This window comes from Sciurus carolinensis, chromosome 9 (assembly GCF_902686445.1).
Source record: "Sciurus carolinensis chromosome 9, mSciCar1.2, whole genome shotgun sequence".
NCBI classification, from domain to species: domain Eukaryota; kingdom Metazoa; phylum Chordata; class Mammalia; order Rodentia; family Sciuridae; genus Sciurus; species Sciurus carolinensis.
Window position 1 is genome coordinate 21,162,368 of NC_062221.1, and position 27,491 is coordinate 21,189,858.

Genomic DNA, 27,491 nt, shown 5'->3' on the forward strand with positions numbered 1-27,491 from the left:
CAGAACCAACTGCTCCTCCTTCCCCATGGCAGTCCTTTAGATGACGAGTGGCCAGGACCTCCTAAGTTTTCTCTTTCCCAGCCGCCACCCTCCTGGTCCCACTTGCACTCCTTCCGGCCCACACCATCTGGTCTGCACTATCTTCTGCACCACGGAGCTCAACACACTCCGTGTGGGCTGAGCAGCTGTGGGGGAAGGAAAATCACCTCCCTAGTGAGTGCATCCTACTTCTGTTGATGGATCCCAGGCCTACAGTGACTGTCTGGGGAGCCCCATGGCATAGGCAGGCTCTCCTCATCTCCTTGTCAGTTTCCTTATGAATTCCTCCGAGCATCCTCCTGTCTCTCCAGGAGAAACATGGCTTCTCAGAACCCATCCGCAGGACCTCAAGGTCTCAATGAGCAGCTCCTCTCCACACAGTGGGGGCCTTCGCTCCCTCCTCCCCTCTCCCTGGCCACTCCTCTCTCCTCCCTCCTCGCAGCTCCTCTCTCCCCCTCTTTGTGCTGTTGCTGCTGCTTAATAGGGTGCTTCTGGGATGAATGGTGTTTTCAGCTCTGGCCAGGAATACATCCGGCCTTTCCCAGCCCCGCCCCTGTCCTCGCCGTGCTGGGGCGGTCTGTGGAAAGCAGGGCCAGACAATGGGCCAGTGGGTTCACTTGAGAACTCACAAAAGCCCCATTGCCCTCTGTGCAACGCAGAGTGACAGGCACAGGGAACAAATCCCCTTCCCTGCAGGCTGCCTGCGTGGGATACCACAGGAGCATGGGGCCTTTGGGCAGCGGGGCCGGAGTCCTGGGCTCTGGGCCCAAGACAGCCCCTCTATCCGGCAGGGCTCTCAGAGCTGCAGAGTCCCGGAGGCTTGGCAAGACCCCACCCAAGCCGTTAGCTGGGAATGTCAGTTGCCATGACTGACATAAACGCACGTGCGGAAGGTCCCACACTGTGGACCTGAGAGAACAAGGTTTGCAGGGTGAAGACAGGATGTGAGCTCACTGCACGGTGGGATTTCTAAGGGCAGGGACTGTGCCCAGACAGGAGTCAGCCTGTGTGTGTCCGCGGGAATGGGTGAGTGGGTCAGGACAGAGTCACCAAGGGAGCAAGACTGAGACCCTAGTCCAGCCACCAGCTCTGGCCTGCAAGGTCGCAAAGGAGGAAGCTTACCTGGAAAGTTGCCGGCCCCTAACCTTGCACCAGGAGACCTTGGCTTCAAGGGCAGCAGCATGTTGGAGGCCCAGAGAGGGGATGCCACGTTCAACCAGGTGGGAAGAGCAAGTGCACGTGAGGCAGATATTCCTCACCCCAAGTGCAATCAACTGGTGACGTGCACCGTGAACATGGCCCATGACTTCTATTTTTTAAATTGAGTAATACAAGCAAGTTCTACTCTTTCTTGGAAGATGTCTGTTCTCTTTGTCCTTTCTTGATTTCTATCCCCAGTACTGGCCAGCTTTCTTGGGAAGGAAAGTCTCATCTTTCCCCCACGTCTTGAGAGTTCGTCTAAGGTGTCTACTGTAATGCGGTGAAGACGAACCTCAAACAGCACGTGCCCTGGAGCCTGGGAGTCAAGTCACCTCTCAGCAGAATGACACAGACCTTCACTCCACCATACTCCAACCTCAGTGTTGAATCTCAGAACTGCAGAAAGGATGAGCTGTGTTTTCTTTGTTTCATCTAGCACCTGCCGGCCCTTCCTTTAGAAAAATGATGCAAAGCTTTATGCACCAGCAGAGGAAAAAATACCTGCCTCCTTTAGAAGCCCCCCTACCTGGCCAACCATGGTGCAACTAAGACAGCACTGGAGTCTGAAACGAAGGCACAAGTTCTAACCTCATTGTGTGGACAACAGCAGTGTGTGCCTGGACAGCCCACACGACCCTCTGGGTCCCAGATTTCTCATCAGTAACATGAATACCATTCACCCATTTCCCACCGTAATATGAAGATCCTTGTTACAAAGTGTTTAGCATTGTACCTGGTCCACAATAATCATTTCTTATCAAGGTTACCTATTATTTGTAAACAGTTGGCTAAAATATTGAAACATGTGCTCTTTATAAATAGCCCTTGTCTAGCCCTTAGAGTTTGTAAAGTGTTTTCACAAGCATAATTACATCTTTGGAAAACCATTAAGAGATAGGTATTGGCCCTACTGCTTAAGATTTCATTAGGCAAACTGGAGAGAACACCATCAATTGAATGGGAGCTTGGCCAGTATTCCCTAGAACATGGGTTGATTGCGTCTTGGCTGGGAAGCAGCATGGGTGTAGGGGAAGTCCCCCAGCTCAGTCCTAGAACACACCCTCCTGGGTGACCTTAGTTTACCCCTGGCCCACTGGTAGCTATGATGGTCTACACTGGTACTCAAGATGAGAGCTATAATGGTCTACACTGGTGATCAGCACTTTATACTTATACTTTATACTTTATACTTAAGTCTGTGTGAGTCCTAAGGTTTTCTGTTGCAACCACTCAACTCCACCATTGCCATTGCAGCAGGCACATGGGACAGCCCAGGGTTCTGGCCTGGACAAATGTCTGAAAAAAATCTACTCAATAATATTCCAATTTTGTAATCATTGACCAACTAATTCATTATTTTATTATCCAATAACAAAAGACCCTTACAACTATTGGCATACCTATAAACTTCCACGGAAGCCCGAGTGACCTCCAGAACACCAGAAGCCACCAGCAAAGACCCTGGAGATGTTCACTGAACAAAAACAAAACTTAATAAATTTCATATTCACAAGCATCAGAGCAAAGCATGCCCACAGAAGATGACTGGCCTAATTTTGGTCTATAATACTGTCCTCTTGAGCTCACTGGTTTCAGCTGGGTTCAAAGGGTGTATGAGTCCATCCTAAGGGGAATAAAGGGTAACAAGAAAAACACAGCAAACACGAGCCTCATTTGCTGCTGATGAATTTGCGGAGTAATGCATGTAATTAGTGCGCATGTCGGCACATCAATGGAACTGTGTCACCGTGGGAGGACTCACAAGGCCATGGGCCCTGGGTTCGGGAAGAGTCCTCTCTGATCTAATGGGAATACTGGTCAGAGGCCTGATAAAGGAGATGGGCCAAGAGAAAGTGCAGTAGAGCAACACCAGGTGGCAGAGGAGTGAAGCCACCAGGGGGGGACAAGGGAGCTTCAGAAGAGAAGCCACCAACAAGATGCTCAATCAAAACAAGTCAATGATTTCCTAGGAATCATGGGAAATGGCAAGACTCTGACTGACTTGCACATCCTAGAGGGCAGTTGAGGGGAAAAGGCCCTAGTAAGGCCCCTGGTCACCACCAAGGGGAGCTAATCCCTAGGCTCCTCCTAGTAGGTCCGCAATGATCAGAAAGCAGTCAATGGGATGGTCAGATCCAGGCGTGAGCCTTTGGCACACTGTACACATACTACCACCGTGGCTGAGAGTGCAGATGGTTTTAGGTGATAGTTCTTATGGGTGAAATAGGTTGGGACCCCCAAGCCCACTTCCAATGATGGGATCCAACAAAATGGGTTACACTGTGTCCCCTAAAAATATAATGTCCAAGTCCATATTCCCTGTACCTGTGAATATGACCTTATATGAAAATAGGGTCTTTGTAGGTATGATTAAGGATCTTGAGGTGAGATGATCCTGGATTTAGGGTGGGCCCTATATCCAATGACTGGTGCCCTTCTGACAAAAAGGAGAGAGAGATTAGATACACAGAGGAGAAGGTGAGGTAAAGTCAATGGCAGGGACTGGTATTATGCCTCTACCAGCCAAGGAACACCAATTCTAGCAACTACCAGGAGGTAGGAGGGAGGCAAAAATAGATTACCCTTCAGAGTCTCCAGAAAGAACCAACCCTGGAAACACCTTGATTTCACACTTCTGCCCCCCAGATCAGTGAGAGAATAAACTTCTGTTGTTTTAAGCCACCAAGATTGTGATAATTTTTTTCAGCAACTCTGGAGAACAAATGCAGCCAGAAATAGGACACTGGCTCCATGACCTCAGGGGTATGATCCATCTGGTCCACCACTATGTCCCGAGCCCCAGCGAATCATAAATACTTACTATTTCCTCAGGGCCTGGATGGGCAGGGCTCCCAGAGTTGATGGACAGGTGGTTTCCAAGGGTGAGAATAGGATATGGGGCAGGTGGCTAGCACTGGCCCCAGAGGCTGCTGAGCTATCAGGCTTGGCTTGGCAGGTCCTGAGTTCAGGGACACTGCAATAGTGGAAAGAGAAAGTGCAGCGAGAGACAGCAAGGTTCAAGAGCCAGCTGGAAGCAGAGGCCAGGTTCTTTGTCACTGTCCCGAGAAATCCCATCACCACTTTGGTCTCCACAAGAATCTTTGGAACTAACTAGCACACACCATCCAGACCCTAGGGAAGAAAGCAGAAAGGGTAAGCCTGGGGTGGTTAGAGAAAGCCTCCCTCAGGCCTGTAGGCCCGCTTTAAATTAGATATAGGATTTGGGTGGAAGGAGACATGAGAGAATGGGAGGTTTAGAGAAATTGTTTCCCAAAGGAAAAGCTTCAGACTGGAGGAAGAGAACATGCCTTTCAAGGAAAAAGAGGTGGTATGATCAAACTAGTCAACACCTAACAGACACAGCTGAACCAGTATCCTCGCTGCAAGACGCTTCCAAGGGAGGGTGAAGGAGTGGGGCATTGGGAACAAGGACAATCCTCAGTAGCTGCTCCTGTGCAAATGTTCTGGCTGCCAAGGAAAGGAACAGGAAGTGGACAGTGTTAAGGGTGGCTACGGCAGGGGACAGGCTGGTACGGGCTGGCAGAACACGGGAGCCAGTTCTGGGCCTTTCTGACTTCCTCCCAAGTTGCTTAGAAGCTGGATGTGATATACCACTGGCCACCGGGAAGCCCCACCACCACCTGCTCTCCCTTCTGCTCTGCCTTTCCTTAGGTTTCAACACCTTTGACCCACTCGAGCACCTCGACCAGGCAGGCTGACTCTACAGATGTGCTGGACAGTCCCCACTGTCCTATGAAAGGTGGCTGGGGAGAGGTGTGTGGAAGGTAAGGCACCCGGTGGCTATAGTGAGAGGAGTCCATGATCTGTACGGGAAGCCAGTGACCTGCACAAACTCGGAGATCACATGTAAACTTCTTGGAGGTTCCTGGGCTTCCCCCGACAGCAAGGAAAAAGTTGACGCCTGCTCTTCCTTCCAGGTGGCTGTTGGCCCTCCTCTCCTTTCTATTTATGACAGTGATCTCAAAGGGACCCTGCACTGGAGATGGAGTCTGGATGCAGCTGCTGAAAGACAAGGCCAATTCTTCTGAAGATTTGGCCCCACACAACAGCCACCACCTCCACGTGGCCTAAGGGGCTGCTCTGTGCTGACCAGTGCTGTGGAATCATGCGATGTTGCTTTGGTTTTGCAGATCTGTGCTCCCATGGGAATCGCTGGTCTCCCCAGTGCAGCCCTGGGACTGGGCACCCTGCCACTGGTGCAAAGCTTCCCCCCTCCAGGCCCCTGGTTAAAGCAGAAAATAGAAAGAGCTAGACATGGCTCCTGGAAACAAGAACACGTTTGTCAAAAAAACAGACCCGTTTCACTAGCTAAGCTTCCGCGAATTGTATAAACATTATGTTTAGACACTTTGAAACAATTTTAAAAGTTGGTGTTTCCTAAATTACAGTCAGATGTCTTCCCTGACTCTGTGATCAGCCCTAGAATTCCCCTTCGCTCCCACACTTGGGAGACACAAGAGACTCACTTCATTTTGTGTGTCAAAATCTCTCTGCCACAGCCCTTTGGGGACGAGGTGTTTCTCCCACCTGTGATCCCTCCCCGTGCAGAAAGTCAGACACACCTATCCTCAGCTCAGCAAGTGCTAAAGCCCAACAACTGTGGGCTGGGAAATGTCCACCCCGTGGGACTCACCTGCCACAGCCACAGTCCCATGGGCCACAATGGCACCAGCCTAGGCTGACTCCAGCCCACAGGCTTCCCCTCCGCCACCCCAGCAGCTGCTTTGTTTCACACTGCCTCAGCGAGATGAAAGGGACTCTGTCCCTTAAACAGAAGAGAATATTTTGAACAGAGAATTAACAGCAAATTAAACTGGTTTCATTGTACTCATTCATGCACAAAATGAGTGTGGGAGTTAAACCGAGAAAAAACCAAACAGGCGATGCGTGGCGATAATCAGAGGGCAGAATCCAGCCCCAGAAGGAAATGATCCTCAGGGGAGGAAGCCTTGTGGGTATGAGCTCCTAATTGGTCAGGACAATGCCTCCTCTCCCACCTGGGAGCCAGCAGCTTTCTTTCCAGGGCTGGGGATCCAAAGACGCTAGGTGATCTGTTTGCTCTCTTCAGTTCCCCTAGGCCGGCAGCGCCTGGCTTCCCCTGCACACAGACACACTTTCCTGAAATGCCCCAGTGCCTGGCCCTCTCTGGAGAAGCGCAGGCTCCGCCAGCAGCTGCCTGCACTGCCTGTGCACGCTCAATCAAAACTGTTACAGCAACAACCAATTAGGCCCATGATCCTCCAGGCCTTTTCCTTCCTGGCACATTTGGCTGCGGAGAGGTCTCTGCAGAACTGCTCAACGCAGGAATAACACGAGCACCCATCAGTCTCCTGCGGATTCATCAGGACAGGAAATGAGCAGTAACAGAATGATAACCAGCTTTAAAACACTGAGCAATTTTAAACAACCCCACAAATCTCACCTTCCAACTCCACCTGGTTCATCTATTATCTGATTCCTAGCTCTGCTGGGTGCCAGGGCCCCTCCTTTTACCGTGGTCCCACCATCCTCCTTCTTAAAATAAGACCTGGAACAGGTGAGCACAGCACAGCCCAGGCTGGGTGGGAGGGGGTGTCCATGAGTGGGCAGGGAGAGCACCCGGGATGTTGAACTCAAGACCTTTGGAGAAGACGATTCTCCGAAAAGGCAGCAATGGTCCTGTGCAAATTCATCTTTAATGACAAGGGACGCTGCTGAATGTGACAGTGTTCACTGTGCATATCCACACACTCCAGGTCTTGGGACAAATTGGGCTTCTCTCTGTGGCTGCCAAGGAGGCCAGACAGGCTGGCCATGAAGTGTCAGATCCTCCTCCCCTTCTCCCATGCTCCTACGATCGCTATCCCAATGCCAAGAGGATCTCCCTCAACAGCAGGAGCCCAGGCCCGAGCTGCAGGGGTACCTGGAGGCAGTATCCCAGACTGGAGCCCTGAGGGGACTCTCGGGGACTCGCCCACCCTGAGACCTCCCACAGAGCCCTTGGACATTCCCGACTTGGCACGGAGCACGAAGCAAGCCAGAACTCTGAGTGGAGCTCAGTACTGCTATTTCTTTCTAATACATAATACATTTTTAAAAGATGAAAGAAAAAAATTAATCTTTAGTAATACTGAATATACAAAATGGGCCCTAGTGTCCTCTCCTTGGGCTGTGACCAAAGTCACGTGTCCCGAGAGAAACCTATGAGGGCTACCTGCGGAATCGTTGGGGGGGTGCCCTAACTAGTTTACATTCAGAGTGACATCCTGCAGGCTGCAGAGGCCTAGGAGAGAGCATCGCAGGCTCTCTAACCTGGCTGAAGCCGAACTAACTCTTGGAAAAAATGGAATAAGCAACTTTCAGAGATTCCTATGAAAGATACCCAAGTTGAACGATTTAAATAGCATCAGCAGAAAGAAAGCCCAGGAGCCACTTGTCCTAACCCTAGCAACAGCTCTTCATCAGCCACGCGAAGAACTAAAAGCCACGATGGCCTAATCAGTTCTGACGGGAAATTGGAAAAATAAAATAAAATCATCAGGAAGACTATTTGAAATATGGATGTACAACCACGACTGTTAATGATGATCTTCTCCCTGAGTGTATATTTTGCCTTGCTGTACCAGCTAATGAGATTAAGAAGCCATTTTAATCACAGCAAGATACTTTAAAATATTGTTTATTTCATCTTTATCTGATTTTTAATAATTTTGTTTTACAGCATATATTGAAATGCACAGAATATATTAGCCCAGTAGCACATGCACATGCTCACTAAAAAATATAAAAATACAAGTGTTGGGGCATGCGCTTGGTGTAGGATCCTGGAGGGTGGAGACTTCCTGCTGTCTGGGTGGGCAGCAACACCCTCCTCCAGCCGCTCAAGCCAAAATTCTATCCACCCAGGACTCCTGCTTCCCTTTGTCATGCTCTTTGTCTTTCCTCTCTGAATATCTCCAAGTCTACTTGTCTCTATGTTGTTGCATCACCCCTATCCAGGACCGCCCCCTCTCTCCTGGACAACTGCTCCCACCCCTGTTATGTCTCCTTCCTTGCGCCTCCCAAATTCATATGGAGACAGGTCAGGCTTCCTAAAATGCAAACCCAATTACATCTTTCAATAATTCCCATGGGCCTCTAGGGAAAGTCCAAGCTCTTTCCTGCTCCACATCATCACCATCCTCAACATCACCATTACATCCATGGTTCCATTCCTAATGGGCAGACATTTGTGCTGAATGCACATTATCTCTTTCACTGCCCATAATTCCCTTGTATTTTTAAAAATATATTTTGGAACTGCAGATTTAGCCCAGAGGCACTTAACCACTAAGCTACATCCGCAGCCTATTTTTTTTTAATTATTTTTTTTTATTTTGAGACAGGGTCTAGTTAAGTTGCTTAGGGTCTCTCTAAGTTGCTTAGGACCTGGCTAAGTGGCTGAGGCTGGCTTTGAACTTACCATCCTCTTGCCTCGGTCTCCCAAGTTGCTGGGATGACAAGCATGCGCCACCACGCTCAGCCACAATTCTCAAAAGAGGAGTTACAGGTATTGTGTCCCCTTTACAGAGCAGGCTCACCGAGGCTCAGAGACCTGCCAGTGTTCCCAGCTCTGCCCTGCCTCTGCCTCCGGCCCAGCCTTTCCACAGGGATCCCCTGCTCCTTGTCCTCTCTGCTTCAAGATGTACTAGTGGCTCCCTTTGCCTTGGACATGGTCCTTCCCCTTCCTCTCCTCTGAGTGTCTTTAGCTTAGGTGCTGCCACCAATGCAAAGTTGTCCCCATCCAGACACTGAGGGCTGCCAAACCAACAGGTGTGGTTTGGCCTCTGGGAAAACTGAGCCAATCCAAACCTGTGCAGGACTCCAGGTCTAGCTCTCATTTTTGGGACATGCAGGGGACCAAAGAACATGTCACCTGATACCAAGGGGTTGTGATCACCAAAATCCACACTCTGGGAAGCTGTAATGGGGCACAACCCAGTTTATTCAACAAATAAATTACATGAAAAAATAAGAATGGGGAATCTATGGGTTAATGAAGACAGGAGAGACAAATCAATCCAACATTATGTGCAGATCTTGTCTAGGTCCTGATTTAAAGAAACCAACTGTAAAAAACTTTTACGAGACACATAGGAAAACCTGGACAGTGATTGGATATTTAATAATACTAATAAATTAGTGTTTCTTATATGTGATCATGGTACTGTAGTTATTATGTTAAAGAAGGAAAATAGGGACATATTTATCTATGTAAAAAACTTTAAACTATGTTCCTTACAACTATGATAAACAAAATTTAAAAATAAAGCCCCCAAGTATAAATGAGGTATTTGGATGAACACTCAAAGAGTCCCCAGATTTTCTCAGAGACAAATCATCAGTTTTGAGCAGCAATTTCATTAAAAACGTCACTTACCCCCATATATCTGTAAGGTCATCTGATAGATCACTGCATCCTTTCAACATATGCAAACACGCACACATGATACAGGCACCCATGCCTGCTTCATGCCTGCACACGAACACCCACACCCACACACGAACACCCACACCCACACACGAACACAAACTCCATACATACTGACTTCACGGTCTCTCACACTCCTACCATCTCTCTGTTCCTTCACAAGCCTGCTTCTTGCCTGAAGGACCTCCCTCCATCCACCCTGGGGCTTCTTCCTCCACTATCACTTTCACCTTGCCTCTTCCTGGCTCAAAATCCTTAGGGAAACCCCTCTATTCAACAACTAACAAAAATTGGGCATCCAGCAAGCACAAGTACCATGCTAGACCCACTGGGAGATCTGAAGATAGGAAATGTAGGATCCTGCTCCTGACGGCCTCAGCTTGCAGCAAGGAGATCTTTACACCAGCCACCAGGTCTGAGCGCGCCATGGGCTTCACCTGTGTCATGTCCCATGTTTCCCACAGCAGTCATGGAACAGTCTCCTTTATCATGTTTCTCCAGGAGATAGATTCAAGATGGAGCCTTAGAATACACTGCCCTGCAACCAGAGCCCGATGCCAACCAAGGTCTTGTCTTGCCCTGAAGTTCATTCTCCAAGGGTGGTTTTACCTTAGATCCCAGTGACTTCCATCATGCACCCAGCCGAGCATGCAGCTACAGATCCACCCATCTCCTTCGCTTCCCCAATTCATTGGGTGCAACCATGACTTTGAAATAGCCCCTTTTGTCCCCCACTTGGAAAGCCCTTGTCCTCCAGAAGCTCCAGGTATCAGAGCATATTTTGTGATTGAAACAGGGAAGAAATTAACTTGGTAATAAACACTGCCCTTAAAGTGATATTCATTCTACATTTAGGGAAGGAAAGAGGGAATGGAAGAGCATGACCAGGACTTCAGCTCAGGAGCAGTCAAAGAAGCACGGAAGGGAATCCTGGGCAGAGGGAACAGCAAGGACGAAGACACTGACCCAAGCAAGAACTGGGTGCTTCGGAGGTCAACAAGCTTCCAGAGAAGGATCTTGGATGCACCGAGGAGAAAGAAGGACCATTGCAGGACCACTCAGGACTAACCCCGCTCCCTGTCTAGAACATGCAGCCAAAGCAAAAGCTGAGGCTGATGATACAGCATCATCATGCATTAGAGGTCCAAGATGTCTGTTCCACTCCTCACCGCTGAAAAGTGCCCTGGGAGCCCCTCAGATGGTGCAAAGAACCCTCTGTCCCCTCCTCTCCTCCTCCATCCACAGACCAGCACACTGAGAAATGAAGAAAAGTGGAATTGGTAAATAGAGGTGTCTTCCTCATGGGTAGGGAGAAGTGGCAGTATGGCATCCTCCAGGGCACGCTCCCCCACACAGTTTCCTCCACCCTGACTCCCTGCCTTCTGTGGGGGAGGCACCAGGGCCTTCTGGGGATGCCTGGAACCCCAGAGCCCTGTACCTGGCGAGACCCAGGTTCCAGGACAGCACGGTGTCCTCCCAACAGGGAAGGGAAAGCTGGGAGCAGAGCTGCCCTGAAGCCTGGTTCCACACCCTGGGAAGCCCTGGAACGTCTCCACTTGGAAATGAAATGACGCACGTAAGAGGGCAGACGTCTCCGCTCCTGAGCAGCCGCCGTTTCCTCAATACGGAAACAGACCCCATACAGACATGGCTCTCCTCCCACAGATGGCACCGAGAAAACACAAGATCGCTTCCAAACTACAGATTGCGCCGAGGCCCATGTCACCTGCTAGCATGCAGACTCTACTGTCACTTGCCTGGAGTCTCCAGGGAGTCAGGAGCATCAGGGCTGGCTTGCCACCAAGTACAGCGAGAAGCTGAATCTGGGCCATTCCATGGGGCTCGGATTTTAGATGATAGGGTCAGAGAAAGAGGAGCCAGTGGAGACTGGGCTGGACATCAATCCGGGGGTTCCTGCGCCCACCCCAGCCATATTCCCTTGTGCCATCATGATCGAGCGATGTGTCCCATCTCAAATGAGGCTGTTCATGAAGCCCATTTGCAGGATGTTACCTGGAGTCATGAGATGATGGATATAAAAGGGCAACCGATCAGGTGGCCTCACACAACTCCCCCTGGGGCACACTCCTCCGCCAAGCCCGGCGCACCACGCCCACCCCATAGCCTCCCAGAGAGAACACTGATTAGCCTTCTTGGGATTAATCAGAGAAGTGCCAAGCCACAAATACCAAGGGACGCTGAGGAGTGGCATGCAGGGTGTCACAGACTTGGGCCAAGATCCACATGCAGTTTGGGGCTCCCCGGTGAAAGGGGCTTTGAAACCTGTCCTTGGTCATGACACCGAGAACCCCAGCGCTGCAGCACGGAGATGTTTCTCCCCGTAGGGGCTGCAGATATAGCCCTCTTGGGCTGATGCCCAAAAGCAACCCCAGTCTTCCTTTTGTGGCAATCCCAGGGTTTCCAAGCCAAGATGAAGGACGGTCTGTGTGAGGAATAAAGGCCCCGAGGGGAGATGTGCCATTCATCCATCATCCATTCAGGGCGACAGTCAGCAGGGCAGGGGGATGGCGGAGCTGGCTTCTTCAGAGTGGGTGGTCAGTGGGAGGTGGCCCACATTTCAGAGGAAATGCCACTCTGAGTCCCGCATTAGTACAGTTGGGCGGAAAAACCCCACAGGGAAAGCATCCCTGGCAGAGGAAAAGAAGGTGCCTGAAAACCAAACTCACCATGGCCGAATAGCACCTGAAGGAACCTGTGTGGGACCAACCACTCTTTGGCTTTGCTGACCTGCACTGCCCGCTGTGGTCACTGTCCCCACAGAGCTGCTCTTGCTTTGGCCCTCCCTTTGCCCACATGCAGACTCTCCTCTTCCTGTCACCCAGGAGGAAGTGCATTGCCAATAGACCCACAGGGTTAGGGTCTATTGCAGATGTGGCAACCCCTCAAGATTCCCTGGGGCAAAAAAGATTAGAACCTTCCAGAATTCTTGGGATGAGCTGGTCAAGAAGAAAATACCCTTCAGGGATAAGTATGGCAAGAGGATGGATTGTGCCCTGGGTTCCCCAACTTAAGTGTGAATGTGGGAGAACCAGAACCTTATCTTTTTAAGAAAAGCCTGTGAGTCACAGCCGTCTCACTAAAGCCCACACCCCTCTCCCACCACGCTGGGTGGTCACAGGTCCTTGGTTTTACACAGCCCTGCTGGTGCCTAGGCAGGTAGCACATGAGGAACACGCTGCAGGAGGGAGCTTCTCTTGCCCCCCAATAGGGTGCTGAGCTATCAGGCTAGCCCTTCACTGACTTTAGCTTCCTTGAGTGCAGAACAATAGAGGGCGGTCATGGGGCCCCTGAGCCAGATGATGACTGCAGATGCCAGCTTGGCATTCAGATTGCCACCTCTGTCAACATCAAACCTGTGGCTCTTTCTGGAGAGTCTACCCAAGTGTGGCTGTCCCCTGAGCTTGGCACCCCAGGGAACTACCCTAGATGAACAGACTTCAGGGCAAAGAGTATAGAATGGAGGAGGTCCACTTCATTAGGATCTATAGTAAAGATCAGCAAGCTCAGGGTGGGGAGAGGTGGCTTCAATGAAGGAACTGGCCTTTGACAGAGGAGAAAACCATTAAGTCATTTCCCAAGAGCAAAAAGGTCATCGGTGACACTCCAGAAGGGGTGGAGATAATAACTGTCATAATAATAATCATGATCATAATATCCACAGTGTTAAGATCTACTATCATTGTATGATCATAGTGTATGGGCATGGTCTCAGTGCTTCTGTTAATCCCCATGACTCCATAAGGAAGGTTCTGCCATCATCACCCTGTACAGATGAGACCCCTGCACACCAGTCAGGAACCCAGGCTGAAGAAAGCTGGCTGGAGAGCATGCTCAGTAGCCCAAAGGTGCATGCCAAACCAAGATCCCATCTCTGACATGGTTTCTGCAGAGGGGCACAGAAGAGCTACGGGCCAATAAGAAGTGTGGAAGTTGGGCATCTTGCAATTTGTCCCCCAGCCCTGGAGGACCACGGAAATGTTTTTGTTTACTCATCTTCCAGCCATCCCTGCTATAACTCCCTGCTGCCAGATACACGAAAGAAAGTTGGAGAAGGAGTCAAAAAGAGCATATTCTGGTTGTTTGCTTCTCTCCGACCCCCACCTCACCTCCAAACCCCGCTGTAAAGATGGTTGGCAAAGGCTGCAAAAATCAGGACATTTTTCTTATTACTAAAAGAGAAAGGCCTCATGAAGGGGCTCATGCTCTTTTCCATTTGGGCTTCAATGGAACCGAGTTCCCCCAGTCCCTGCCCATCCCTTCAAAATGCTGAAGATAAACCTAGTGTGCTTCTCTATCATGAACGTACCTTCTCCGGAAGTTTAAACTTGAATAGAAGTTTAAGCTGCACTTCTTAACATTTGGGTGGCTTTTCCTCTTAGAGCTTATGAGTGGCAGATTCACTCTTGCTAACATGAGTACTGGAAAGATATTTGAGCATGTTTAACGGGAAAAGTGCATGTTTTCAGATGCCGTATCTGCACACAAAAGGTCCTAGCACCACATTTTACCTTTCAGCGTCATCCAAGCCTGGAAAATTTCCACTTCAAAGCTGGGGTTTTCTTCTTTTCTTTGTGGAAAAAATGCATTGGTAACAGTTAGAGATTATTCTCTCCACGCTCATCTTGTCATGTGCATGATGTCTGGGGGACAGACTTGCTCTCCTGCACTGGGCATTAAGACCACTCCTGCGTCCATCTGGACCCTGGTTTTCTGTGCCTGGGCAAGATGTCACATTCACAGGGCATCCAGTGAGCCAGCAAATGGAGAGTGAGGAGATAAGAGAGAGGTGGCATTGATCCCTGGAGGTGTGGGCTCACAGTGAGGGGGGGGTGGAGGGGTGGGGCTAGAAAAACAGGCAGCCCCAGTTGGTTGCAGCAGGAAGGAAGGAGGGGGAAGCAGAGGGCATCAGGGCTCCCCCAAGGCAGACTGCTATTTTGCATTAATTTATTTTGAATAACACCTTTTAAACTGCAAATCTTCAGAAAAGAGGGGACCAATTATTGGAGCAGAATAGTTTGGCCTGGCAGGAGTGAGAGAGAAGCCAGTTTCCATGCAGAAGGCTCAAGGTTGCCACTGCTCTCAGATGCTGGAGATTTACTAACTCAAACAAGGAAAAGAGAGACCCTAGCATAACAGCCACAATTCCTTCCTCCCAGGGAGGAAGAGAAAATGAGAAAGTAGAGAGAAAAATGCGACTGACAGGATAAACCCATCAAAAGGGGATGTTTTTCAGGAACAAAGCAGTCGGCTCTTCACTGTTCCTCTGCAGATCAGAGGTGGCCATGACGAGGAGGCAGAGGAAATCCTGCCTTCTCTGAATGGTGGATTCTGGAAACACTCAACTAAGGAGTGAGGATTGAAAAGCCCACAGCAGAGAGTCCGGGGACAGGTGCTGGCAGTCATGAGAGCACTTGCTCTAAACCAAACCTCTTATTGTTCTTCCAAAACCTTTTCTCATTTTCCAGAGCCCAAGGAAAGAGCAGACCCAACAATCCAGTCTTTGTAACGGTGATTAGACCAGGAGAAAGACAATATAGAGAACACACACTGCCAGAGAGGTAGTTCTCAGAGCAGGTGCTACCTTTCCTGGGGGCCAGACGATGGATTAGATGGACAGCTGGAAGATTTCCAGGCTGAGAGTCTTCAGTTTTTGCATTTTTGCCTCAGAAAGTTCAAATCACATTATTAAAAGGGGCTTCAGATGAGGAAACAGAGCCCAAGAGGAAAGCCACTATCTCAACATGCCAAGGTCTCACTGCCAGCCCAAGTGCTCTGCACAAGCCATACCATGCTGAACTCTCAAGCAGGGACAACGGGAGGTCCTTGGCAGGTGTCTCTGTATCCTGAGGCACCTGGGGACAAAAGCCACCCATTCAGTTCAGTGAACATCAGGTGAGCCCACGTGCACAGGGATGTGGAAATCCCAAGCTGAAAGAAACACAACCCCTATTCATCAAGGTTCCTGCTCTGGTGGGAAGAAACCTGCCAGGCTTCCCTTGCTAAGTGAGGACACAGAATAAGCCACATGCAGGGATAAAGGAGGCGTGGAGTGAGGATGGGAAACAGAGGAAGCAAATTAAAGAGAGCTCCCGGCACCATATTGAAGAAAGACAGCCCCACCCTCTGCATGCATTCTGTCCTTCCCTGGCTCAGCTCAGCCCACCGTGCCTGCTCTCAGAGACACCGTGGATGTGGGTAAAGCCCAGAACATAACAGGTAGGAGCCCACCCCTCATGCAGCTTATAGTCTGGAGCGACAGACAGACATCCTGCAAGGAATAGTCCAAATGCATTAGATGAGAAGCAGGATGTGCTGAGAATGAAGTAAATGGTGGCGGCTGCAGACAGATGCAGGGGACAAGATATTTCCTAGAAGTAGCTCTGAGGCCAAGAGTAGAGGAATGAGTAGAAGGGGCCTGATGAAGGAGAGAGTGCTGGTGCTGGGAGGTACTTGTCAGGCTGGGCTGGGGCGAGGGCTGTTCCAAAGCCCTTGAGGGGATCCAAGGATCTGGCACCCCTGAGCAAGTGCAATGCTCTTGGGATGGACGTTTGGGAGCGGCGTATATGCTTGTGCTGGTGGGAGACCAGGCCACATGATGGTTGTTCTTCTTCGGACTTATGGCTTATTTCTCTGCTTTTTTCTCAGCAGTGTGGCCCATGGATGGACAGTGCAGCCCCTTCCTCATTACAGTTAACACAATTTAGGTTGAAACTCTCTGAGTATTCCAGGTGCAAATAAACAAACAGGAAGTTGTAGAGGCCAACACTTGCTAATTACACAACTAATTAAGTCTGTAATCAGGACAATCTCTGTGCCCCCTAAGACCATCAGTACCGGGACTGCACTATGGGGAGGCAGACCGTCCTGGGCCATCTCTTCTTACATTCTTACAACTTAATTGGTTCTCAGATGGATGACTTGAGATTTTTTCATTATATTTGGCTAGAAACAGATGCACAGGGCTGATATTGTGTATGAGCACGTGCCTTGTTCAGGCTGTCCGCATCCTCTGTTTGCAAGGGGCTTGACCCAGTCTGAGCAAATGGTGTTGAACTAGCGAGGGCTCAGCAAAGCAATCCATTTATTATAATTCTGCTGAGAAGAGGTCCAGTAAATCAAAGAGACAACCTGACTGCAAACAAATTACACGCCAAGAGATAGGATGGAGGGAGGGTGGGTTGGGCAGAGCACTGGCCAATTGGGAAAAGTGGGAATAAAAAGGAAGGGGATAGGGAGAGCCAAGGAATACAGACCTACAGAGATGCCTAGAGTCTGAAAGAAATACAAATGGAACCTAATTTGTCCATCAGGAGGAAAAAGAAAAGCCTCCTACCAAGAGAGATCCCATTTACTGGAAATCTCTAACTTACAAACCCTTGACTTAAAAAACCAACTGCCCTTTGTTCTCCTGAGGGGTCACCTAGGGAGTGATTGATGGCAGCTACTTTCTCCTGTGAAAATGTCCATGGTTCTCTTTTCTCATGCAAATAGCCTTGGGGACCTCTTCGTAATGTAGAGTTAACCTGTTACTGGGACCTCCTCCTGCAAGTATGCAGCCCAGTCTAAGAATTCTCCAGAAACAACTGCCCTTTTGCTGGGCCAAGGTCAGGGAAGATGGTCTTCTGGGAAGGAACACAGCACAGAACTGTGACAACCAGTGGCTAGCTATGGTCGAGACAACCACAAGCAATGTGTCTGGCAGGAACACCAAGGAATAAATGAGCTTTAAGACCACAATGAGGACTAATTCAACTAATACTTGAAAATAGCTTGGTCTGGAAAAATACACCCCCAGATCCAAATATCTGCTTTTAAATTCAACTCTGAAAAAGAACCTGCTTAGAAACCGAGACATACTTCTATGGAAGTAGTAAAGAGAACAGAGATAAGTTGGGAGAGAATCCACTTAGGCAATGAGAGTTACATCACAGCTCTCCAAAACATACTTCTTACACTCGTGAATGCCTAAAGAGAGAATGGCCAGAGTTACAGTAGGAGGATATGGTCCATGGTCATTCCCAAGGACTTTGAACATACCATCTGAGATGGCATGCTACTTATAACAGGATTATAGAGAAGAAGACTGGTTCTAATTGTTAATGATGAAGCTCTAAGGAGGACTCTAACACCCAGATCCTACCAGTCTGGTTATACATAGCTACCCACACTTGGACTGGTCTTTGGATCCATCTTCTTGACTACTGATGTTTATGAATATCAATACAGAAGTCCTAAACTAATTATTGGCACAAAATCCAGCAACACACAGAAAGATGAAGTGTGATTACTATAAGGCAAGGATGGTTCAATATTAGAGAATCTATAATATAATGAACAATAGTAATAAATCCAAAGTATTATCTAAACATCTCAATGGACATTAATAATATTTGACACTCATTCTTTTGTTTTTGTTTTTGTTTTTTGTTTTTTTTTTTCAAAAAAGAGCTCATAAGAAAATAAGAATAGATGTATACTTTCTGCCTTGGTAAAATCTCTCTCTCTCTCTCTCTCTCTCTCTCTCTCTCAATCCAAAGTGCTTAATGGAAAAACACAAGAATTTTTTCCCATAAAAATGAAGAACAAGACAGAAATTTACATGTACCACTATTGTTTGGCATTGTTGTGGGGCAGAAGGCAAAGCAATTAGCCTAGAAAATTAGATGTATAAATTGGAAAAGAGGAAGCAAACATGGTCAACATTAGTAGATAATATAATCACACACCTGGCAAACCCAAGACAATCAACTGGCAATCTGCTCTAAACAGTAAAAGGACAGGATATTAAAGGGATATAGAGAAAGCAAGGGCTTTCATAATTACAAAGAGCAACCAGTTGGGAGATATAATGGAAGAAGAAAATCACATTTATAGTTCCAACAAAAAGAATATTTGGGTATATACTCAGTAAGAAAAAGATAAGATTCATATTCTTGGATAAGAATACTGAACATCACAAAAATGTCACTTCTTTCTAAATTAATCTATAAATTGAACCCAATAAAATGTTATTATTTGTATATTCCTTAGGAAATAGTCAAGCTAGTTTTTAAGTTCAAATGGAAAAACCAACAGTTGTGCCCACTCCAAAGAGCTGTTTGATTCTAGTAGCAGGCCTAAATAAGGGCACATCCTCCAAAAAAACAATTCCATTCTGAGGATCAGATTCGAGAGCCAGGTGAAATTCCCGGATATGTAGAATAAGAACCCAGATAAGAACCCTACTGGAGGTATTCTTTCCAATGGCAGAAAGCTGTGTACAAGTTAAATGCCCATCAACAGGAAAAAAATTAATGAATCATAATATTTTTGTGCACCAAAATACCATGCAGCAATAATGAGCTAGAATAATGTATCTCAACTTGGACAAATCTCAAAATACTCAAGTGCGAAGAAGAGTACAACTCTGAAGACCACAGGAAGTATAATACCGTTTACATAAAATTTAGAATCAGTTACGTTACTGGTTTGTTTAGGTCCAGGTACATAAGTATCAAGTGTGAATGAAACGTGTAGAAATACAAAACACCAAATTCAGAGGGCACCCTGTGGGAGGAGGGACAGGCCTGAGGGGAGATGGTGGGGACTCACCTGCATTCAGAGAGGATATTAGGGCTATGTCAGAAGCTGGGGGTTTGGTGGGTGAGTGTTTGTAACACATTTCTGTTTCCTTTCTTTGAGACTTGCATTATTATTGATGCTTTGTGGAGGTCTAAAACATGTTAAATCACTTTAGTGTAAAATTAAATAAACAAGAATAACCAGACAGACTTTAAAAGAAGAAAAATAAGAGACATGTAGTCCTACCAGATATTAAAACATATTATCGCGCCATAGCTCCTAAAAACTGTGTGATACTGGCATGAAGAGAGGCTGGCTCGTGGAATAACATAAAAGGTTGAGAAATACACCCATGGTCTCTTTTCCGGAGGGCACCCAATGGTCCCAACACCACCATTTCTGTGTGCCAGTGCGGCTTCTAGTTTTCACCCCACGTCCCTCATGACAAGCGGGGGTGACTAGTAGACCTCTGGATCCAGGGCCACAACCCCAAGCTGCTCACATCAACAGCTCCCCACTCAACAGTCCAGGGGCACTTAAACATGGCCATCATACCCGCCCACCCTCCTGCTTAAAACTCAACAGCACCCTGTTACACTCAGCTGAAAATCTAAAGTTCTTATAGGACCCATGAGTGGCTCGGCCCTCAGGTCCCAAGCTCAGTCCCTGCCATTCTCCTGTCTGCTGCTACAACCTGCCAAACTCATCTCCCCCAGAAACTTTGCACAGCTCCCCTCCTGTTCTGGAACATTCTCTGATGCTCCCAGACAGCTGTGATCTTGTTCACTTTCTCCATCACTGTATCTCCATGCCTAGCATGGTGCCCAGAACCTGGTGCTGTTCAAAGATTTAATGAGCGAGGACATGAGAGTGAGGGATAAGAGCAATATTCCAGAACATATTCAGAAAATATGGGGAATCTTTCCTTAGAAGAGACTAGGGCTATAGACCACATCAAACCATAAAATAGCTCTTGCTACAGATGCTTAGAGATTCTAGGAATCCCCCTGCCTCATGGCTTGGAGGTCACTGAGGGTACTGGCCACGCAAGTGGGAACTGAGATCTACCTGGGTTTCAGCATCAATAGACTGGGCATTAGGCCAAGTCCGGCCAGTTGAGGAGGGACGCCAGGGCTCTGGCTGGCTGTCCCTGGGTTGAAACAGTAGGTGCTGCTTGTCAGGGGACTGTGCCTTCCCCACCCATAGACAGGATGCCCTCACCGAGCTTGCCCACCGCCCTTGGAAGCTATCTTCAAGGGCAGGAAAAGCACACCAGTTGCAGAACCTTCTACACACTTCCTGATCCTGAGCTCCCTAGAAGAGAAGTTAAAAGTCCTTCCCTGGCACAAAGCCATTTGTAAATCTCTGGCTTGGAAAAGTTCTTCCACTCCTCGCCAAGAGGAGTCAGCATAGTCAATCAACAGAAATCCCCCCTGGGAGCTCCCAGGAAATCAGAAGATAATTCTTCCAGGTGGAAAATATTAGCTGTCTTCTCCTAACTGGCATTTGGATAGCTGTTTGATGATTACTCTAATATTGATATAGTTCTCTTCTTACAAGGTGCTCTAAATTCTTCACGGATATGGTCTCATTAATCTTCAACTTTTTATTAACTTACAAAATGGATCATCCTGCAGGGTTAAAACAACAAAAGCTTGAGTTCCCTTTATCATCATTCCCCAAACAACTACTTTTCATTATTCAGATTTATAATGAGTTGTTTTGGTATCCTTTGAGCTAGCATCAAAAGATATAAATGAAAATAAATACTTTCTGCTCTTTCCTATGCAAATGTCATTCCAGCAGTCCTTCATCCCAAATCCAGTGGTAATAACATCGGCCCCCAGTGAGTCCTGCTCCCCTGTATCTATGCACTTTAGTAATGTGACTTTGCCACCTCTTCCCTCAGTGGAAGCTGTCTCTTTCTCCACCATCTTGAAGGCAGGCTGTTCTTGTTACCTGCTTCCATAAGTCCAAGTGTCCTGTGAATATGGCAGCTTAACAGGTCTATCAGCTCCCACTCTTGTCTTCTCTGATCCAGGTCCTTCAAGTCAGCCAAAAGCCCAGTTGATCCTTCTAGAAGATGAAGGGTCATGTGGAGGAAAGTTTCCCAGGCCACAGTCAACACCAGCTGCCAGATAAGAAGGAGGCCACTTCAGTGCCTCTGAATCTCCAGGTAAAAGCAGCCCCAAGTGTGGCCCAGGTGAAACCAGAAGAGGAACTACCCAGTCAATCCACAGGATTTTGAAAAATAATATAAGCCGCTACTGTGTTCAGCCATTAACTTTTGGGATGGTTTGCTATGCAGCAATGGAAGACCACTGTCCCAAGTCTGATTCCCCACAATGCTGTATCTGGAATTTTCCCCTCTACTTCCCAATTCCCTCCTAATTGAACTCACTGTTTGGAAAGGAACATCATTTTGATGTTTAATCACTCTGTAACTGTCTCTGGTCTTTGATGCCGCCTCTGACTCCATCAATGACTAACTCAGTATACGTAACTCTGACTCATTCTACCTGAATCGCCTCACCCAAAAGAAGGGATCATCATAGAGCCGAGCCAAGGCAATCATGTGCTTAAGAAAAAGCATGCAAAAGTTTGCACACTTCCCAGCACATAGTGAGTGCTTCAAGAAGTATTAATTGCTATTATGACTGTTATATATTTATCCAAGAAATGCTGTTATTGAGAACTCCATAAAATTGTTATTTGCAGGAAGGAAAGACCCTAATATTTTATGGCTCACTTTTGCTGAGCCATGGGGATATTCCCCCCCCCCTCTCTCTCTCCCTCTCTCTCTCTCTCTCTCTCTCTCTCTCTCTCTCTCTCTCTCTCTCTCTCTCTCTCTCTCTCTTTCCCCACCTCCTACCCCAGGCCTATTTATAATGTGACACATGGGCATAGCAGAAAATAGTGCCTGAGTTTGATTGTCATGTTTACCAAAGTTGTGTGACTTTGGAATAATGACTTAACATCTCTGTGCCTCAGTTTTCTCAACCATGAAATCTGGAGATAAAATGCGTACCTAACTTCCCGGATTGTTGTGAGAAGTAAATCTGTTATTTCCTGTCAAGCATGCAGAACCATATAGAGTGTTCAGTAAATATTAATAACAGGTATAATCCCTCTGGGTCAGATGATGGGTCCGGGGCTCAGGAAACAGGAGGAATGTGACCAGGACCACACAGGTGTCAGAAGTAGAGCTATCTGACCCCACACTTTCTGCTCTTGTCACTAGTGAGAATGGGCCCCCCAAGCCTTCCTGCCTCCTCTGAACCCCAGAGGCAGAGGCTGCCTCTTCACACTCCATTTTCTTTTTCTCTAACTCACTCCACCTGCTGCTGAGTCACCACCTTCCTCAGGGAACTTTTCTTTTTTAATTAACTGAGTCTTTAACCAACACTCAGCTCCCTGGAGCAAGGCTTCCATGTGTGGATTTCACCTCCATCATGGCCCCAGGATGGGCTCTTTCCCAGTCCATGTGCAGCTGGCCTGGCCACAGGGACTCTTCCATCTTTGGGCTCCCACGCAGCCACCCTGAGATTCAGCTCCATTTCCGGTTCAGCCCCCGCTGCCTCCCACTCCTGTGAAAAGCAACAACCCAAATCTCACCCGCAGCAGTGGGGGCAGGACCCCTCTTCCTTGGAGGGGTTCCCTGGTCAGAGAAGGTGGGGAAAGACTTCTTGCCCTCTCCTTCACTAGAGCTGGAAGCTCTGCTGCGTCATAGGAACCAAGTCTGTTTGAGCTTGGAGCTCCTGAGGTTTCCCAAACTTCCTGAGTCATGGAACCCTTCTTTCCCACAGTGTCAGTCGTGGTCCATAACCTCCCTCGGAGGCCATGTCAGGAACATTGGTTAGGGAATCCTAAAGGACTGGAGAAGTGATCTGCCTGTTCCTGCTGGGTGACTGTCCTCAAGCCCCAGATGGTCTCTCAAATAGGTGGGTGTGGGCATATTTAGTTTTCTAAAAGGAACCACAAGAGACTGGTACCAGTAGTGATGACTGGAGAAAGAAACAGGGGCAAGAGTCTGGGGAGAGAGGCCGTCACTTTGCACATCATTCTGCACTGATGCCAGTTATTCGAATTTCCCAACATTACACTCGCATTTTGTTGATTTTTTTAAACATCAAGAGTGCTGACGCCGTGTCCACTCATCTTCAACCTTCTGTCTGTCCGTGTTTCATCTTGGATTGCTTCTGTTGCTATTTCATCTTTAACCAACACTCAGCTCCCTGGAGCAAGGCTTCCATGTGTGGATTTCACCTCCATCATGGCCCCAGGATGGGCTCTTTCCCAGCCCATGTGCAGCTGGCCTGGCCACAGGGACTCTTCCATCTTTGGGCTCCCACGCAGCCACCCTGAGATTCAGCTCCATTTCCGGTTCAGCCCCCCGCTGCCTTCAAGTTCACGCATCTTTTCTTTTGCAATGCCCCATGTTCTGTCCATTCCACCTAGAGTATTTCTCATCCATCTCTCAGTATCCTATTTGGACCATTTTTTTAGGTGTTGGCTATTTCCTTCCCCAGCAAGCTCATGTTATCCTCCACCTGCTTGAAAAGCAGAGATAACTACACAATTAGAATCCAAATATCTATCTCTCTGTCTCTCTCTTCTGGTGCTAGGGATTGAACCCAGGGGCTCATGCATTCTAGGCAAACAGTTTACAGTGAGCCACACCTCAGCCCAAGAATCCAAAGCGCTTTGCTTCAATTACCTGGGAACTGTGAACAAGAGTGCCCCTTGAGACATGCTGTATGGGAGTCACAGCAGCCACACTGTACTTGTTCCCAGGGGCGGATGTCAACTTCAGAACACCCACATTTGCATAAGGGTTCCATAAGTAAACATTTGCTGGTTTGCTGCCTGGGGTGCTAAGACCAGATCTGAGCAGGCAGATTGCTCAATCTGGGTTCACAGGTAGGTGCCTCACCGCACCCACACAAGGCATCAGGTGTGAGCACGGCACACAGCTGAACCCTCACAATGGAGGAAACTGACTTGCTCTCCAATTTTTCACTGTGCCCTGTATCTTAGCCTCTTAAAATGCAAAGATTCAGATTAGCCAAAGGAAATATGGTCTGGGTCGTTAAAGTCTTTTCAAAGGAGTCGGTATTATTGAATCATATCCTGTTGCTTGTTTATGCTGATTTTTGATATTTTGTTTAACTAACAGAACTGCATCTGATGCTTGCTCCGTCTTTGAACCCCATCTAATTAGAACCCACTGCACCCACAGCAAGAACAGGCCACCTTCTGATCAAATGAACTCCTCAATCCCCAGGAATGGCATCAGAGCAGTTTTGGCTTCAAGCAGTTATTTTCAAAAGAGTTAAAAGAAAACGTATGCTCATTTATTTATAATAAGCATATGTATACAAAAAGACTTCTCCGAGTCTTAATGAAGTAATGGAATTGTGATCATCCATAGACACAGAATTCTTCCAGCTGTTCACTATCCAACAAGAAACGTCCACAGCCCCCGCCTCTCCCCCAGTGGCTGATCTCTGAACAGGCTGGAGGGTGGTACCGTGGCCTTCCCCCAGCCTTGACACACAGACTGTCACTGGCTGCAGAGATTGACACACTACCCCAACATTTAGGAGACTCCAGTCTGACAGCGCGGTCTAAAGGATGGAGACCAGAATGGGAGTGGGCACAGGGCCATGCACCCAGCTCTCAAATGGAGGGACCTGGCAACAATTCCCACCCTCCTGCCACCTATCAGCAGTATGGTCTGGCACCATCTGAATTCATGGCAGCTACCTCTAAAGTCAAGGGAAGGTGTTTGTGACTCAGAGTTGTCAGAAAATGATGCATGAAATTCATTTAGCACAGTGTCCAGCACCAGGAACGTGCCTGAGGGCTCTGTCCTTGACTAATCCCTGACCTCTGACCTCCAAGGCAGGGCAACACCTGCCTGGTGAGTCTCTCCATCCTGCTGGGAGCTGCTTCCCCAGGCCTCACGATGAAACCATAGGTCACCCTGAAAGGTCTAACCTCAGAACAGGAAATGGTCCCCTCATCCCGTCTCCCACTCTCCCACCCCAATTCCTCTTTCCAAATGAGACCATGAACCTTTTTCTCTGACAACGAAATCTGGGCTCCAACCACAAAGGCCAGTTGCTAAAAGCTAGCCCAGGAACCCTCTTCTCCTCAAAAACAACCCTTCAATATATCACTTCATCTTTCTGAGATTTCAATTTAATCAGCCTTGCAGTCTCAGAATTGTAAAACATGAGGATTAAACAGGACCATTCAAATTTAGGGCCCCAAATCTCCTCAACACTTCCACCAGTTGATTGTGCAGCCTTCCTTGGGGATGCAGTGCTAGGTACCTCCATGACAAGACATTTCATTTTGGGGTAGCCTGGGTCCAAATCACAGACTCAGTACAAACCGCATTGGCGAGTTTCTCTCTCTCTCTCTCTCTCTCTCTCTCTCTGGTTCTGGGAATTGAACCCACGGGCACTTAACCACTAAGCCACATCCCCAGCCCTTTTTTGTATTTTATTTAGAGACAGGGTCTTGCTGAGTTCCTTAGGACCTCGCTAATTTGCTGAGGCTGGCTTTTGAACACGCAATCCTCCTGCCTCAGCCTCCCAAGCCGCTGGGATTATAGGCGTGACTGCACAACACCAACAGGGGCTTGAAGAGCTCTCTTAATGACAGTGACTCCCACCTGCCTCTGAGATCTTTCGTCTCTAACCTGCCCTCATTTCCTCAACTGTTCCTTCTGGGAATATGATTCCAGTTTCTGCTCCTCTGAGCAGACTTTGGCTTGTCTCGGCTCCCTGGAAAAGTGGATTGCCAACACATGGCGATGAGACCTTGCACATTCCCCTGTAGTCCTCAGAAACCATCATTTCAGGAGGAAGGAAATGTCCTTGAAGCACACCCTTCTCCAGGTCTCCATCGCTGTCATTTCAGAGTGCCCATCCCCCACCCCCAAGTTGATTCTTCCTGGTGAATCTGTGTTATAGCCATCTGGACTCTGATGCTTTGTAATTGGGGATTTTTTTTTTTATAGCTTTAATTATTTCCTCTGTTCTCTTCTCTTTTTTATATACAATGAATCATTCTGTTCCTGAGAGAGGAAAAATAAAAAAGATTTTTGAAAGTTATGGCTGTAATTTCAATAGAAGGAGATTGGGCTTTGAGGAATATGAGCAGTTTTATTTTTCCAGTCCATGTTTCATCCCCACTGGTTAATGAAGATGTTATTTCTTTCTTGCATTTCAGTTCTTAATTTCTGACAAGTGGGTTTTGTTGTTGTTGTTGTATTTTAGTTATGGCTGGTGATGTGCCTCTCAGTTCACTCCGCCTTTGTATACTTTATGAAATATTCAGTTCTTCCTGGTAGGATGAGGTTTGATTCACCCCTGACTGTGATTAATTGTGTCAGTATTTTGGGACCTAATTTATGTTTATATGATTCCTCTAGTGTTTCCATTTTCTTTTCTAATTATCCATTTTTCCCCCATCTTTTTTCCTGAAATTAGGACTGAATTAGCTTGCCTCTGATTACAGTCTTGGATGCATCCCAAAGAATATTGTTGGACAGCTCCCCATTATCATTTCATTCCATGAATTCTTTGTTTGGTTTTTGCAATAAAGCTTTATTAACCCTCCGTGAACCCTTATTTCCATGTGCGCAGTCATCTCTGGTTGGAGACTGAGCCAAGCCCAGCCAGAGTTGCGGCAGTCACTCACAGACTTTCTCCCACCGCCTGCCAAGCCCAGCGCTCTTCAAAAAGTCACAATTCCAGGGATTCAAAATAGGATCCCTGCCTGCGTGGAGGGGCTGGTTTGTTGAGACTTTCTTCTTTTCCTGCAGTTATTTGTTGATTTACCATTCTAGGGAGATGGCATTGGGGAGGGACCTCAGTTGAAGGATGTGAACCAATGAGATCCCTCAGTCAGGACTCTTCCATTCTTAGGTCTTGCCTTTTTATAAGGAAAGATCCCATCTGAAGAGCTCCCTTTCTGCAGGGCTCCATGCATGGTTAGCCATCAGTCTCTGCTGGCCGGTGCACCTGAGATGACAGGCAAATTCCAGGTGAAGCTGCTCTGGAATATGGATCATGGCGCCCACAACAGCTATGGCGCCCTCTTTCAAGTCATCGAGGGGACTGCCTTTTACTTCTTGGTAAGTTCTCCTTTCTAGCAAGTCCCCTCCCCATCTGCCTGCACACATGCA

The 27,491-nt window shown here is 47.8% G+C and overlaps 1 protein-coding gene across 2 annotated transcripts in view; it reads right to left on the reverse strand.

Annotated features, from left to right (window-relative positions):
• Nucleotides 1-27,491, reverse strand: part of Ephb1 (EPH receptor B1) — a 416,160-nt gene that overhangs the window by 304,658 nt on the left and 84,011 nt on the right. The window contains exon 1 of one of the 2 annotated variants that reach the window (XM_047563814.1): nt 21,251-21,348. The exons of the other annotated variant lie outside the window; for it this stretch is intronic. Coding sequence (XP_047419770.1) covers nt 21,251-21,260 — 10 coding nt within the window. The 5' untranslated portion in view covers nt 21,261-21,348. Of the gene's footprint in view, nt 1-21,250; nt 21,349-27,491 lie in introns of those variants that run through there. 2 annotated transcript variants of the gene reach the window in all.